Source organism: Notolabrus celidotus, chromosome 14 (genome assembly GCF_009762535.1).
Source record: "Notolabrus celidotus isolate fNotCel1 chromosome 14, fNotCel1.pri, whole genome shotgun sequence".
Taxonomy (NCBI): Eukaryota; Metazoa; Chordata; class Actinopteri; order Labriformes; family Labridae; genus Notolabrus; species Notolabrus celidotus.
Window position 1 is genome coordinate 26,264,011 of NC_048285.1, and position 15,328 is coordinate 26,279,338.

General features: G+C 42.1%; 1 protein-coding gene across 1 annotated transcript in view; it reads left to right on the forward strand.

Annotated features, from left to right (window-relative positions):
* The window catches only part of nbeab (neurobeachin b), a 203,060-nt gene extending 187,783 nt beyond the window's left edge, over positions 1-15,277 (forward strand). The window contains exons 48-57 of the mRNA XM_034701544.1: positions 101-268; positions 4,595-4,684; positions 5,823-6,000; positions 6,935-7,006; positions 7,162-7,317; positions 7,920-8,090; positions 10,546-10,647; positions 10,997-11,193; positions 11,647-11,798; positions 13,391-15,277. Of these exons, the coding sequence (XP_034557435.1) occupies positions 101-268; positions 4,595-4,684; positions 5,823-6,000; positions 6,935-7,006; positions 7,162-7,317; positions 7,920-8,090; positions 10,546-10,647; positions 10,997-11,193; positions 11,647-11,798; positions 13,391-13,481 (1,377 nt within the window). The 3' untranslated portion in view covers positions 13,482-15,277. The remainder of the gene's footprint in view (positions 1-100; positions 269-4,594; positions 4,685-5,822; positions 6,001-6,934; positions 7,007-7,161; positions 7,318-7,919; positions 8,091-10,545; positions 10,648-10,996; positions 11,194-11,646; positions 11,799-13,390) is intronic.
* Positions 15,278-15,328: the final 51 nt, after the last annotated feature.

The following is a 15,328-nucleotide window of genomic DNA, read 5'->3' on the forward strand; positions in this document are numbered from 1 at the left end:
CTGTGTTTTGTTGTATGGAAATACAATTTGTGTTCTGTCTCTCACCCCATGTGCTGCTGGTGTGCCTCTCACCTCTACTTGCCCTGTTCTCCTCTGACAGGCCCTGGAAAGCGAGTTTGTGTCATGTCAGCTGCATCAGTGGATTGACCTTATTTTCGGCTACAAGCAGCGTGGCCCTGAGGCAGTGCGTGCCCTCAACGTCTTTCACTACCTGACTTACGAGGGCTCCGCCAAGCTGGACAGTATCACTGACCCTGCTCTCAGAGAGGTAAGACTCACACACATATTTCCATAGAGACAAAAGCCCCTCCCCTTGCAATCATATTCACCAAAGGCAAAACTTCCTGTCTCTATTTAACCTGGCATGTTCTGGTGGTTGCGAGCTTTCATATCAGGCATCTGTCAATCAATTATGGTTTCATAAGCCCTGGAATAATCACGCAGAGCTGCTGACTCATTGAGTTTGCTTTTTGATTGATGTCGATTCTTGATGACCTGATTCATAGATTCGACCAAAAATCTTTTTCTGTTCTGTTGTATCTTTTGTGTTGAAGATACTGTGTGTTCCTTAATCAGATCAATAAATCTGACTGGACTCTTTGATCAATCAACAGAGGTCAATCAGTCGATAGATGAAGGAGTGAATCCTCTTGTTCTGAGCTAACTAATTGAATATCTATTAGCTTGCACGTACATCTCGTGAATAGCTTAATTGCGTGAAGGGGAAAGGGGACCAGAGACTGCAGCAGCTGGCATGCATTGTGGTGCTTTCCAGTGTGAGCTTGTCTCTCCCTGTGATATCCACCATCTGCTGTCTGCAAAACAAGTCATTTATATACTGTCACTTCCAGGAGCGCCTTTATTTATCAAGTGACCACTATGCAAATCACCTGCAGAAGATTTGGCCGATCTAATTACCAAACCGTATTGTGAAAGGTTTGGTTTCATCATTTTGAAAAGGTTTTGGTGATGATTTTTTTTCATCAGACTGAGGAGTTTTTAATCAGTTTTACACCCTGCCTACTGTTACCCTGAGAGATGACAGCACGGTTTGTTAGTTTCAGATTAGGAAGCCTGCAACTCAGAGTCCCTAATTGTGCCCATTTGATGTAGATGCTATTGTGACATTTGAATGTATCTGTGCTTCAGAGAGAAAGTAGGTTCAGCTAATTGCATCTGAAGTTATGCTGATATGATGTGCTCTAATTAAGACAAGCTTTCATATCTTCAGTCATTCCTGAAAACAAGTCTTTTGAATAGGAAAGATAAAATGTAATTAATTGATTTTCCTTGCAAGTAGCCAAGAAGATAAAATGGCTATTTCTAGATGGAATGCTTTCAGTCCAAAAGTAAAATTACTCCTTGTGGATATGATTCTAAGAGTCTCTACTGTGCTGTTATTCAAATTGAACTACTTCTACACAGTTTGTGGTAATGCTGTGATTATTTTGAAGGTCATTTTCTTCATCTATCTTTCCATTATTCACATTAACATTTACTCCACCTGCCCCTCTCAAGCAGTCTATGAGCTGCCTGCCTGAGTCAGAGAGGTGGAGCATGGAAAAGTGCCCGATGTCTGTCTTGCCAAGACCTGCTGATATTCGACGATTGACTCCAGGGTATTGATTCATCTTGGGCCTGACAGGTGAAACAGCAGATCTGGCATTAGTCACAACAATTAAGGCATTTGAAATGTCAAGAAATTAGAGGTCATGAGAGATAATTTCCGTCCGAGTGTCAGTTTGAAATGATGACACCTTCTGACATGCCGCTGGGCCTCATGTTTGAGGGCACGGTGACAGCTTTACTGGGCACACTGCCGGAACAGCAGTCCTTTCCCCACGACACTCCTCCTGACAGCCTTCTCTTATGGAAAAACATGACAGCAACCCCTTGATTCAGACCCTGCAGTGTCACTCAGAAGTAAACAGACAAATTATTCATCAGTGGGACTCTATTCCTCCTCGGCTGCCACAGCCCCTCCCACCCCTTTCGAGTTGACACAGACAACAAAGTGTGCTATGGCTGGCCAATGAAGTGCTTTGAAGCAGCTGACATACTTCAAATTGACTTCACCTTGATAGTTTCATTGTAATGACACACAAGCGTTTAAATGCTTGACCTTAATGATAAGAAACTCCCTTCGTATGTATCACCGATTGTATAGGATTCAGTGTGCACAGTCTTTGATGATGATTATTATTAGAGGCGTAGGAGACATCACCTACTGGTGGACACATTGTTTGAAATATTTCTGCTCCCACATACAGTAGTGCATGTCTGTGCCAAGCTGTCACTCAAGGAACACCCTCAGGGTAATTCTTGGTTTGTACTTAAGGAGGAAAATTAGTCAAAATAAGCTAGCCTTTAACAACTTTCCAATGGCATGTAAAGAATGTGCAGCAGTGTCATGAAGCAATTACACAACATTTACATTTCACTTTTGTTTATGTCTTTGCACATGCCTGTAAAGTTTTTGTGCTGATTTATTTTCATAATCAGTTTGTGCCATTTAAATCTAGAAATTCTTAATGAAAGCCGTTTGCTTCTGTAATCTTCCACATCTGTCAAAAGGTGAAAGGTGTGGCAGCGTCACATTTGTAGTCACCACGGCTGATCTCTGGTGTCGTGACTCAGCATGATCCCACGCTGCTTAGCGGGTCACTGCAAGGCCGAGTTTGCATTCTGTCTGACAGAGCTGTTGTGTTGCTGCATTGCATGAGTGCACTGGAGGATGCTGTTGGGGGATCAGAGTCACTAGTTTAGGACTAGCCAGCAGATAAAGAGAGAAAGCTGCAGCTATTTCAGCTGCATACAAAGTCAGACAGATAGACAGACAGACATGCAGACACCGTGTGTTATGATGGATGTTAGGTGCTCACCCAAGCAAGGCGGTTGTTGCTGGGAGGGGAGATCATCCAGATGGCTTTGGCAATAAGTGTCACTTATCAGCCAAAAAGCAGAGCCTGAAGTGACTTAAACTAATGAACTGCCTGTTAAGTGCCCTCCATCTCAGACTGAGATAGAGATAAGTTTCTGACAGTCCTCAGAGAGGATTAGTGTTGAAGCACCTGAGAGTTATTGACATGTTTTGATCATCTAGTGAAGGAACACAGTCTTGAGTTAACCTTCAGCAAGTCAAGCCCCCTTCCCCCCGACACACAGAAAAATACACACACATACAGACCAATCCTTCCCCCTCGCACTCTTTAATTAATGCAGGGCATCTGGGTTGTCTAAAACTTCCAAAACAGGACATGCAGCAGCCCACTTTCGCTGGTAATAGAATCATCACAAGAAATATGGTGATGTATTCCACATGGCCCTCTCAGCCTTTCTGATCTTTGTATCGAATTTCCTAACTCTGACAGACACTGTGACCCTCACCCCAAACCTAACCTTAAATAGCCATAATGTCAGTTGCTTATTACTTGACGGACTGCATTGTAAAGAAACACTCACTAACACTTAATGGTTGCCAAATGTGCTCACCAACTCACATGCAACTTTCACTGCTGTGTGACAGCGCTCAGCCGTGTGGACAGCACCTTTTTTGGTGCTGGGGAAGATCGGAAGTGACCAGGGGGCGTTTGGGGCGACTGTTTGGCTTGCAGGTGGCCTGTCCTAATTCAGTATCACCTCCAAATGTCCCGCGCCACATCTCCCTCTGTGGCATGTGCTACCCAATAGGTCCTTTTGATAGTGAGTGGTGTGTACAGGCGGAGGAAAATGAGGGCTAGTCACCCAGGCAGTCAGAAGGGCAGGCGAAAGGCTGAGCGATGTATGTTCCATTGTGCACTGTGGCATTGACGGACGTCTACAAGCTCCCCTCTGATGGTGGAAGTGGCTCCAGTCACATCAATCACTTGCACCGTGGAGTGCCCCACTTTCAGTCAAGCTCAGCAGCTCTTACTGCTTGTTTTTTTTCCCTCACTCACTGGAAGGCAGAGGCTACTTTTGCCTATTTAAATGCAAGTTGTTTTCTAATAATAGTAACATAGTTGTCTGTTGTTGTGTTGTTTTTGTGCTTCCACTCAGGCTGCAACCTGTCCTTTTTTTCCCTCAGTCCCAAGCAGACAGAGTCCCAGTTTAAACCCCATAAATCATCCCTCATCAAGGTACCCTCTGCCCAAATGAATCTGGTCTGCTTGTGGGATTTTGTGCCTCTGTTTCTTACAAATGTGTGTGCATGGACATGCTTTTACCCTTTGTTTCAAGCACAATAACATCTTAGAGCAGGCCGGCCTGCTGCAGTCCTAGCTGGGTGTCACTCCAGGTTAACGTTTATGCAGTGGGGGCCCCTGCGCCTGGAAATGGGAATGGTTAACTGAAGCATGTTAATAGGAAAAGGCTTGTCTCTTCCATACTAACACTTGGATGACTCTGCAGGCTGAGGGGGGAAGGGGGCGCAACCAGGCGGATTGGGAGTGCTCCCCTTTCCCTTTACCTCCCCCCTTCCTCACAGGCACGGCTGAGTTAGGATTTGCTTGCATTGTCAAGTAACGCATTGACCCATCACTTTGATGCGTATTGATTGTGACAGCCGCTCTCTCTCTCCTCTTCTCTGCTCTCTCTCTCTCTCTCTCTCCCGCAGGCCACAGAGGCACAGATCCGGAGCTTTGGACAGACGCCATCTCAGTTGCTTATTGAGCCACATCCTCCACGCAGCTCCGCCATGCACCTGGTGAGAGCAACGAGCATGCTGGGAAAATGCTCTGCACCTCTGGTGGTGTTGGTGTGTGAGAAAGGACGTGTGGACCTATGTGAGCTTGGATGATGTTTGTGTGCTTTCGCTAGCTACGCCCAGGATTGAGATAGATGTCCTTGATTTCTCATGAAGATATGTTCTATTCAAACCACCCTTTCATCAAAAAAATATGAATATTTAAAATTGTTTTAAATAAGTGTGTGACCTCATGTAGGTCACAGACTTGTAATGAAAAACAAATTTTCAGTAGCAATTGTCTACTTTGTTTTATATCTGATACTAGTAGTGTGGTGTAAAGGGAAGAGTGCTCTCTACTGGCCCAGTAGCTCCCCTCTTTCTGCTGTAAGCTGCTCTTCCCTGTCTAATCCATGTAATAGGCAGCCTAGCCCTCATTATCCCCACATGGCTCTCTCTGTTTCTGTTTCCCTACAAAAAAACTTTGTTAGGCAGATCCCTTTGAGATATTTTAGTTCAATTTTCTACTTCTATAACAGATGTGAATGTTTTCATCCACTTCTGTCTTCCTGTGTCAAAAATCCTCTGAAGTTGGAGCGCTGAAACTAGTTAAAAACTCCCTGAATATTGTCAGGATCACTGCCTTACAGTACCATTGCTGTTACCCCTTCCAAGCATGTCGTCTAACCTAGGATTTAAAAACTGAGCTGTTTTGTTCAAGAGAAATAAGCACATCTTTAAGAACCAACTGCTTCTCTTTGAATGCTTCTTCTTTATGCAGTGACCTTAATCTCCCTGAAACATATGTATCTCGTTTGCACCATCTTGTGTACAGCCTTCTTCATCCCTGTTTTCCATGTCTTACCCTCGTCTGACTGTTCCCTTGTCTGACTGCACTGTCCTGAAGGGGCAGTGCATGAAGCACTCCTCTGTGTCTGAACCTACTTTTTCCTCCAACCTCCACACTAATTGCCTCTTTCCATTCTTTTTTCCCATCTCATCGTACCTCCTCCTTTCATCTTCTCCATCCCCTGCCACTTTATTCCTTCCTCTTCCTGGTCCTCAATCCTTGTACTCCTCCTCTTACACTATTACAACCTCCATCGTACCCCATACTCTGTCTGTTCCCTCTTCTACTCAATAGTGTTTCCTTCCACAGAGTCCTCTCATGTTCAAGGACCAGATGCAGCAAGATGTCATTATGGTGTTGAAGTTTCCGTCCAATTCGCCAGTAACGCATGTGGCTGCCAACACGCTGCCCCATCTCACCATACCTGCTGTGGTCACTGTCACATGCAGCCGCTTGTTCGCCGTCAACCGATGGCACAACACTGTTGGTGAGTGGAGTCCAGCACACATGGCGGTTGATTTGTTCAAACACACATGTATGCCCTCATAAAAAAGAAAATGCCACGCCACATGTGATACCTACCACAGCAGTTTCCCTGTAAAATCACTTCATCACCATCACATACAAACCTACCCACTGCTCATGATAGAGCTGCAGCCAGCTGGCTATGTGAGAGGCTAGCACCTCCTAGGTAAGCTGGCCATGAGTGTTTCCACATGTTCCTTTTCAGACATGTGTGAACAACATTACCCACAGAGCCCCTCCCTGAGAATCGGCCTCACCTCAGGGTCAGAGGGCCAAAGCAATGGTTACAAGGAAATTAGGTTGCAACTGCACCACATTCTCCTCACACGTCCCCATCTGTCACCGTCGAAACACAGCGAGCTCTGGACCAAAGAGTCCGCACTGTGTGGCTGCTCTTGCTGCCTCCACACTAATGAACACAGCTGCAGCACCCTTGCCATCCTGTCGGAGAGGAGGGAAATGTGGTTTGGCTTTTCAGAATAATGATAATAATAAGGGTTCTATACTTTCAGGCATGTTGCTGTTTTAAAACTACATCCAGATACAGATTGCACAGACAAAATGTCTCATCCAGTTTGACTCAGTTGAAAAGAAAAAACCTGTATGACAGATGGAAATCTTTTGGAGGAACATTCAATGTTTCCATCTCCTGGAAGAGACAATGAATTAACTTTGCCTCTGAAAAGGGAACAGGTGTATGTGTTTGTGTGTGTGTGTGTGTGTGTCTGTGTGTGTGTGTGTGTGTGTGCGTGTGTGTGTGTGTGTGTGTGTGTGTGCGTGTGTGTGTGTGTGTGTGTGTGTGTGTGTGTGTGTGTGTGTGTGTGTGTGTGTGTGTGTGTGAAAGATTACAAATACACTCATGATTAACTTCCTTGTGTATCCTTGCCTCAATCCAGGTCTCAGAGGAGCACCTGGCTATTCATTGGAGCAGGCCCATCACCTCCCCATAGAGATGGATTCTCTGGTTGGTGAGTAAACTTCCTTGTTTTGATTGAACAATACAGCGTCTAAGAAAAAATACGTGTGTAAATAAACTGTAAACTTTGTCTGTTTTAGCTGTAACAGTCTTTATAACTTGTTTGATATCGACACCTGTTCTGTTTTTCCTTTTTTCCCCCCACAGCCAACAGTACTGGAAGCAACAAGCGTCAGATCACAGACCTAGTGGACCAGAGCATCCAAATCACCTCACACTGTTTCGTGGTGACAGCTGACAACCGCTACATACTGGTGTGTGGCTTCTGGGACAAGAGCTTCCGTGTGTACTCCTCTGAGACAGGTAGGTTGCAGTGTAAACTCTATTTCCTATAGAGGTGTGCACTGATGTGTGGAGGACTGAACGCTATGATGGGTGTAATACAGTATCGTCGTTGCTGTCTCCTGACAAGCCTTGTAGAAAACGTATGACAATACTGTAATACAGTGGAACTCCCTGAGGAAAAAAACACAAAGGTTTCTTTTGCTGATTTCCTATTCACTGATAGAGTCACTAAGGTTATAGTGACAGCAAATTCCCTTTTTAATTTGTAGCACCATTAAATGCTCCAAAGAGTTGAGAGATAAATCTAAGAGGGGATTCACTAAGGGGTTAAACAATAAGGAAAAACTAAGGGTTTTTTTTTTCTTGTATGAGATACTGGGTACCTCAACCAAAGGCCATAATCAGTGATGAGTGATCACAAAGACCTTTTACAAGCCAAAAAGACTTGGAACCCCTATTTTAACTGAAGTCAGAGAGTATTTTTACTCTTTGTTTTTATACAAAACAAAAACGCATTCACCAAACAATGCTAACAGGAGTTTTACCATGTTGCATTTCAGAAACTTCTGACAAGCAATTTTTGTTAACACCAAAAACATCTTTGTACATACTTTCTTTAGGCAAGCTGACCCAGATAGTTTTTGGCCACTGGGATGTGGTGACATGTCTGGCCAGATCAGAGTCCTACATTGGAGGAGACTGCTACATCGTCTCAGGGTCCAGAGATGCGACACTGCTGCTGTGGTATTGGAGTGGACGGCACCATATTATCGGCGACAACCCAAATAATAGTAAGCATGCACACAGAGTACACAGTCGCATCACAATCTACACAAAGCAACAGTAATCTCTTTGCACTGTTGTGTGTTCCACCTGTTTCCCTGGTTAAATTATGCACAAGCTATTAGTATTTTTAATAAGTTATATAGGAGGAAAGAATCTTTGATCAACGCTGGTAAAAGGCGCTCTGCCCAAGAAATCAAATAATGTGCAGAGACAGGGAAAGGATAAATTATCTGAACTGTTGCTGTGATATATTAGTTTGATTCATTGCATTGAGCAGTGCTGCTTTCAAGTGGAGTACTCCAGATGTCTTGGCATTCAGAATGGGGGACCCCAGTGTGTGATTTCCTCTGCTCAGTTCATTTAGTTGCTCATTCTCACTGATTGTCTGTGTTGGAACAATCCATCAGTGTAGGGGAGAAGATGTTACAGTGCTGTGAAAGCAAAGAGTGCCTTATATGGTGTGGATTTGAAACTGAAGATGAGACGAAGAGTGTAGTTTTAGTTTTCTTTATATTTTCTGGATGTTAGTGAAATGCATCCCTGTGTGTGTTCGTGGGTGTTAGAAGATCTTGTGTTACCGATTGTTACAGATTTCTAGGAGGCCTGGATTAGTTGCGAGTGTTCTCTAATTAACTTCACTGAGGCTCCGACAGTTAATTAAGAATTTCAGCTTGGTTGCCTCCAATTAGCAAGGGGCAATAGCACTTGTGTTACTGCAGCAGGAAAACAGTATTCCCCTGATATTCACACCACGAGTGCTTACAATGCATCTTCAACGGACAAAAGGGAAGGGAACAAAAGGGAGGATGTGTTTTCACTCAATCAAATCATTTCCATTAATTTATGAGTATCTCAACAATATCTCATGATGTCTGTAACCCTGTGGAGGAAGCAGATGTGAATCTGGCTCTGTAAAAAAAAAAATACAGACAACTAGAGGTGTGAAAACTTGGATTTTATTTTGTAAAGTGATGCAAAATGTATTCACAAAAAAATGTTTTATTTATGACACAGGGCTACACAAACCTCCACAGCCAGCTTATATCAGCTATGTTTAAAAACAGATAGCAAGGAGAGTCCCTTTACACAAGAAAATCCTTTAAATCTCTTATTAGTTCTTTAAAAGGTGCTGTCATCATGACTATTATATATTCACTATGATGCAGGTTAAAGGGGATGTCAATATGTCGCAGCTGCATCACTTCTCCCTCATCACACATATGTGGCATGCGGAAGAAATTGATTTCGTCCGCACCCTAAAAGGCTGCATGTGTCTTAAGTGTGTAATAATTAAAATAACTTCCAGCTCAATCATGGCCCTGCAACTCAGACCTGCCCCATCACACTGGTGCAAGGGGATATTTGCACCGGGTAATTGTAGTGGCTGACTTCAGCTCGTCCCAAGGGCCGGGAGGAGTAGGGGGTGTGCAGTGCAAGCTGATTGAATCTTTTGTAGGGTAGGTGAGCTGCACACGGTCCCCTTTTTCCCCTGGAGGATTTTCTGACACTTGTCCTATTCAGCCCCCCTCAGCAGTGGGTGCTGGGACTGACAGCGCTGCTCAGGTCCTGGTCTCTGAGGGACTGTGCCGCATTGATCAAAGTCCAGCTCACTGACTGGACTGCTCCAGCTGCAGAGGGGATATACCGAGCTGGAACAGGAGATGATGGGAGAGGAGGAGAGAGGTCTGACACATGTCCACATCATCTATCAGTGCTTAACTGTCATCTAGGTGTATTGAGAAACTTTCACTGAATTGGCTGAACTTTTTAGCCATGTGTGGCCACCTAACAGCTACGTACTGCATTATTCAGTTGTTCTACAGGAGTTTCCCATCTTAAGCGGGCAGAGAAGCTGTGAATACCGAGGACAAATTATACAAATTATATTATCATATCTCTGTACAATCATTAAAAGAAATGTTAAAATCTTATATTTAAATAATATAAAAAGTCATATGGTAATAATCAGTTAAACTACAGTATCTATAAGAGTTTTTAAGGGACATCAGGTTTGCTCAGTATTTGTTATTGGTGCATTTTGGAAAGAGTGCTGCTGTCATACTTCTCTGCCTACACCATTCTGGCAGTACTCGAGGTCAGCTCCAGGTGCTGCGAAACTCCCCTCACTAACCTCTCCCCCGGTCATCATCAATCATGTGACAGACAGAATGAAATCAAGTGGCTGTGCTGCCATCAGTGGGCATCCCTATATTTACATGACAATTCAAAGGGACCTCCCTGCTAGCAGATGTGTGTCACGCTCACTGTGCTTGTGATTGTATGATTTTATTGCCCGATCAAGGTTGGATGGCTGTGTAGACTATTGCATAGAAGTCCCATTTAACTAGTAAAATGAGATTGCTAGGTTATATGCTGTACAGCTAGCTATTATTTTTCAGAGTCACACAAGAAGAAATCACTTGATTTGTGTTGTGATACTGTGTTTCTGTCATTCATTAGGTGACTACCCTGCACCAAGGGCAGTTCTGACGGGTCATGACCAGGAAGTTGTGTGTGTGGCAGTCTGCGCAGAGCTGGGCCTGGTTATCAGTGGAGCCAAAGGTCAGTAAACTCTTCTCTTTTCCTTGAATGCCAAGTCTGGACCCATAATGCCTTTGCCTGGTATATTGCACACATACTGTATGGTCATCGGTCCATTACCAATCTCAGCAGAAACATAACAATGTGAACAGACTCCAAACTGTGGGAGATCCAAATAATTTGCCTCTCAGACAATGATGGGACTAGTAATGTATCTCAGTGCATGCCAAGTAGTCATTTCCAAATGCCACAGGCAGATTTCCTCAGGGGGATAATAGATGTTTATCATTAATTTATTTACATCTTGCTCATATTTCTGTGTGTGACTGTACAAGTTTTGTCCTTTTTTAATTTATTTTTTCTTTGGCAGAGGGTCCATGTCTTGTCCACACCATCACAGGGGACCTGCTTCGCGCACTAGAGGGACCAGACCACTTTCAGTGCCCACGGCTCATAACAGTGTCCAGCGAAGGCCACTGCATCATCTACTACGACAGAGGCCGCTTCTGCAACTTCAGCATTAATGGAAAACTGCTGGCACAGATGGAGGTCAATGACTCCACCAGGGTAAGATGACTTTTTGACACCAGCCTGCTGTATGAGCATTGCTGCTGAATCTGTTCATCTTAAACACTTAAAGGATTAACAAAAGAGGCACCTTAAAAGTACATAAGCTTTGTGTCAAATATGGATCATTATGAATTACATTGAATATCCACTGTTTGTTGGAGTGTTTTTAAATTACTTTACATGACCTGGATTATTGTGATACTCTATGGTACAGTCCAAAATGTCCTTTGTGGGAGAACTGAGTTGCCTTTTGATGTATGAAACAATAGTATGAGATTGTGTTAATATCAAGAGAATAAAATCTAAGAGTGCTTTGCTTGTGCATGTCATTCCCATACTGTAACTCCTCAACCACACATGTTGGTAATGTTTTTATTTGTACAAAGGCATCTTGTACTCATGGAATATTTTACAAGTGATATATTGAACCGCTTTCTTTTCCCACTGAAGGCCATTCTCCTGAGCAGCGATGGCCACAACCTAGTCACAGGTGGGGATAACGGTGTGGTCGAGGTGTGGCAGGCCTGTGACTTCAAGCAACTCTACATCTACCCGGGTTGTGATGCTGGAGTCAGAGCCATGGACCTATCACATGATCAAAGGTCAGAACATGTAGTTGTTGTTTTTTAGCAATATTGAAGCCGCAGAGAGGAGTGATTTACATAATAAGCCATCATAGTAAAGTGTCTCACACTCGTCATATACAGATATATTAACTATATTTAAAGAAAAAGAAAAGACCCCAGAGAAAAGGGGACTTAGTCATATCTAGATGGTTTGTACAGTTTAGTATTTGCCAAGACCGAGACAGTCCACAATGTTAGTTCGGCTTTGCTTGGCTTTTTAAAATTACTGTGCGTTTGTGTGATTATATTGTCTGCGTGCGTGCGTGCGTGGGCTTGCACATTGAGTCACTGTATGTGTTGGATGCAGTAGTACATGTTTGCATCCTTAGTACTGCCCTGTGTATTTAGGCTGTGGTAAAAAGCCTCGTGTTGCCTGTGTTTCAAGGTTGTCACAGTGCATTTTAGCAAATGGATCATCCACCATCCTTTTTCTTTAAATAGATTCTACAGTTGCTATAGAGATTTTTTTCCTTTTTGTTTTGAGAGGGGGATAAATAGACAACAGTGTGCATACATACATACATACATACATGCATGCTGCAAACATCAATTTGCAGGTCAGCAGCATGTTAGTTTTTTTGAAGTTAATATTCTGCATGATTCGTCAGGAGTCATAATTTGTGTCTGACCAGCGGCGCAGAGGCGACATTATTCGCTCTGGGGCGATATGCTTGACGTCATCATGTGACCCTGGCAGTCAGGAGAGGTTAGGGAGTCTGATCTTTCAGGCTACACTTCATAGCCACAGACCAAATCCCCCCAGTACTTACAGTCCAGATGAAAACAGAGACCTGATTAAAAACATTGTATTACTCTGTACCATTATGACTCAACCTACGATCTGTTAAAATGAGCACACGATGGTCAGATAGGGAATCAAATTTGTCAACAATTGTGCAATTAGATTAAATATTAAGTTAATTTCAAAATACTCATCACATCAGCAAAACTATAGAGTGCAAGTACTCCATGCTGTTTTTTAAAAAAAATGTCATCACCACTTAACAAATCAACTCAATTAAATATTTTGAGAGCCCCGTGATTCAGTTACGATCTTCCTTAGTAAGTTGACATTAGGTAACACAAGTGAACCCTGCACAGCAGCTTCATTTACAGAGGGGCATTCTGCTAACGCTCTGTTCATTGTGCTTCAGTATTTAAGCCCTTTGGGTGTAGCAGTACAAGACGACCCTGTGAAATCAGCTGCTTTTCCTACATACCAGCCGGCTGTGGACACAAGAGCAAAGGGCTTGCAAAAGACACTGGGGCTCAGTGCTCCACTTCTTTTGTCACAGGGACCCAGTAATTTACTGTTAGAGCCCCTGATGACCCCTCTTTCACTGCATAGACATTTTAACTAACTGCTCATGTTCATGCCTGATACCAAACAATGAACACATTTGAAAATACGTTAGTTGCATGCTCATGAAAACACACCTTTAAATATGAATACAATAAATCATTAAGACCAGTAGATTGATATTAAATGTGTAATTTTAGTTTTTTTAAAAAGTCAATATTGTACCTAATTTTTCTGATCTGTTAAATGGCATTTTGTTGCTCCCCAGGACTTTAATCACAGGCATGGTGTCTGGCAGTATCGTTGCTTTTAACATCGATTTCAACCGGTGGCACTACGAGCATCAAAACAGGTACTGAGGCAAGGAGAATCCCGCAGTGGGCATGTGTGCTGGGTGTGAAAAAAACAACACCCTCAGACCAGCAACCAAGCTGTGCAGCAGAAGATTCACGCAGGGCATGATCGAGACGAAGTGGGCTGGACACCATCGCCATTGTGACGCTTATAAAGAACAAAGTGTGCCAACATGTGTTCATCCAGCAAACTTGTCACAAACCGCTGAACAATTTGGACACATTTTCCTGTCGGTTTTCACGTCTTACCTGAGCACCAGCCGATGCAAGAAGAGACTGAGATCGACTTAAGTTATCAAATCAAACTTAATTTAAGCTTACAAGTTCCTGTTTCAAACTGGGAAAATTCAAAACAAAAGGAATTCTCTATAAGGAACATTTATACAACATTTGTATGGCAGATACATATCTCACTTGGAACACTTTTGTAAGAAAGAAAAAAATAATTTGTAAATATAAACCAGTGTAAAGTGTTTCTTCTTTGTAAAGGCTAAAATGAAGATCTAAATGCTTTCAGTTTAGCCACGTTATCAACATTTCATCATGAAAGTCATGAATGAAATGTTCAAAACGTCTCCATTGCACTTCAGATATTAGTTTGCTAGCAATGTGTGTGGCCAGTTTTCTCATTGTTATGAACAGTGTTCAAATGTATTTGTATGTGGGAAGAAAAAAAGTTTACTTTGTTGTGTTTGATCGTCTTTATGGAAGAAATGTCTTACTCTGTGATTTTAGTCCTCTGTGAAATCTTTGTTTTGGATCATGATGTCAGCAAAATACTGGTATTTCCATATTTATCCTAGATTAAGGACTTTTTTTATTATTTGCAAAGAATTACAAAAAATCACTGTGATATATTAAAATCATTCAAGTTGGACATTTTAACAACACTTGTTGACATTGTATTTTGTTGCTTCAGTTTCTTCCAAAAATGTATCCAGAGGCATAAATTCCAGATTTGTTGGACAGTATTAACAAAATGTTTGTAGTAGCTGACGACACTTTGTTAGACAAAATGTCATTCTAAAACTTTTCTACAATTGCTGATGGAGCAAACCTCAATATTCTTTGTGCATCTCACATTTATTTTACTTTGCCTCTGTTTGTGCACAAATGTTTGCCAATCCATTTTCAGTCTTTGAATTTATGGACACTGGTTCATGCTTGAACACCATGCACTTGTAAGCAATATTAAACTTAGTTGCTGTGAAGGTTGACAAAAAAGTTTTCAGCTGTGTGACAAGAAATAGTGAATGGTGAACAGTGAAGTCAAAAGAAAATGACCATTGTTATTTTCGCTGACATGAAAGCTATTGTGTCTTCTTTTGATTTCTGAAATGAGAGGTCTTTTTGCTGTGAACTGACAATTTATAATGAACAAAAATATGCAAATCAACTTTGAGTAAACAATCTCATTTTCTTGGGGTGCTACAAGATACCACCCTTGTAAAAGCTGAAGTTCTGCATGCAAAAAGCTACTGAAGACATTGGGTTTGCTTTGCTTAAATGTGAAATCATTTTTTTTACTGTGAATTTTAATTTGTTTCCAGAAAATATAATTGTTTAGTTAATGACATTCTCTGAATTAGCAGTGCATTTAAGTTTTAATATAAATATATATATGAATATTTTAAGACATGTTTTAATTTTGATATTTAGATTGTATGGCTAACTGTTTTTGCATACATTTTGGGATTGGTGGGACAAGTCTTAAGCAAATGTGATTATAAAAAAATAATTGTAAATTCAGCTTTCATTTTTTTTTTATATAAAACTGAGTAAATAAACAAGTGTCAGAGGAGTTTTTTCTTGCTGTGATTTTGCTTGTTTTTATAAAATGCCAAAACATTCAT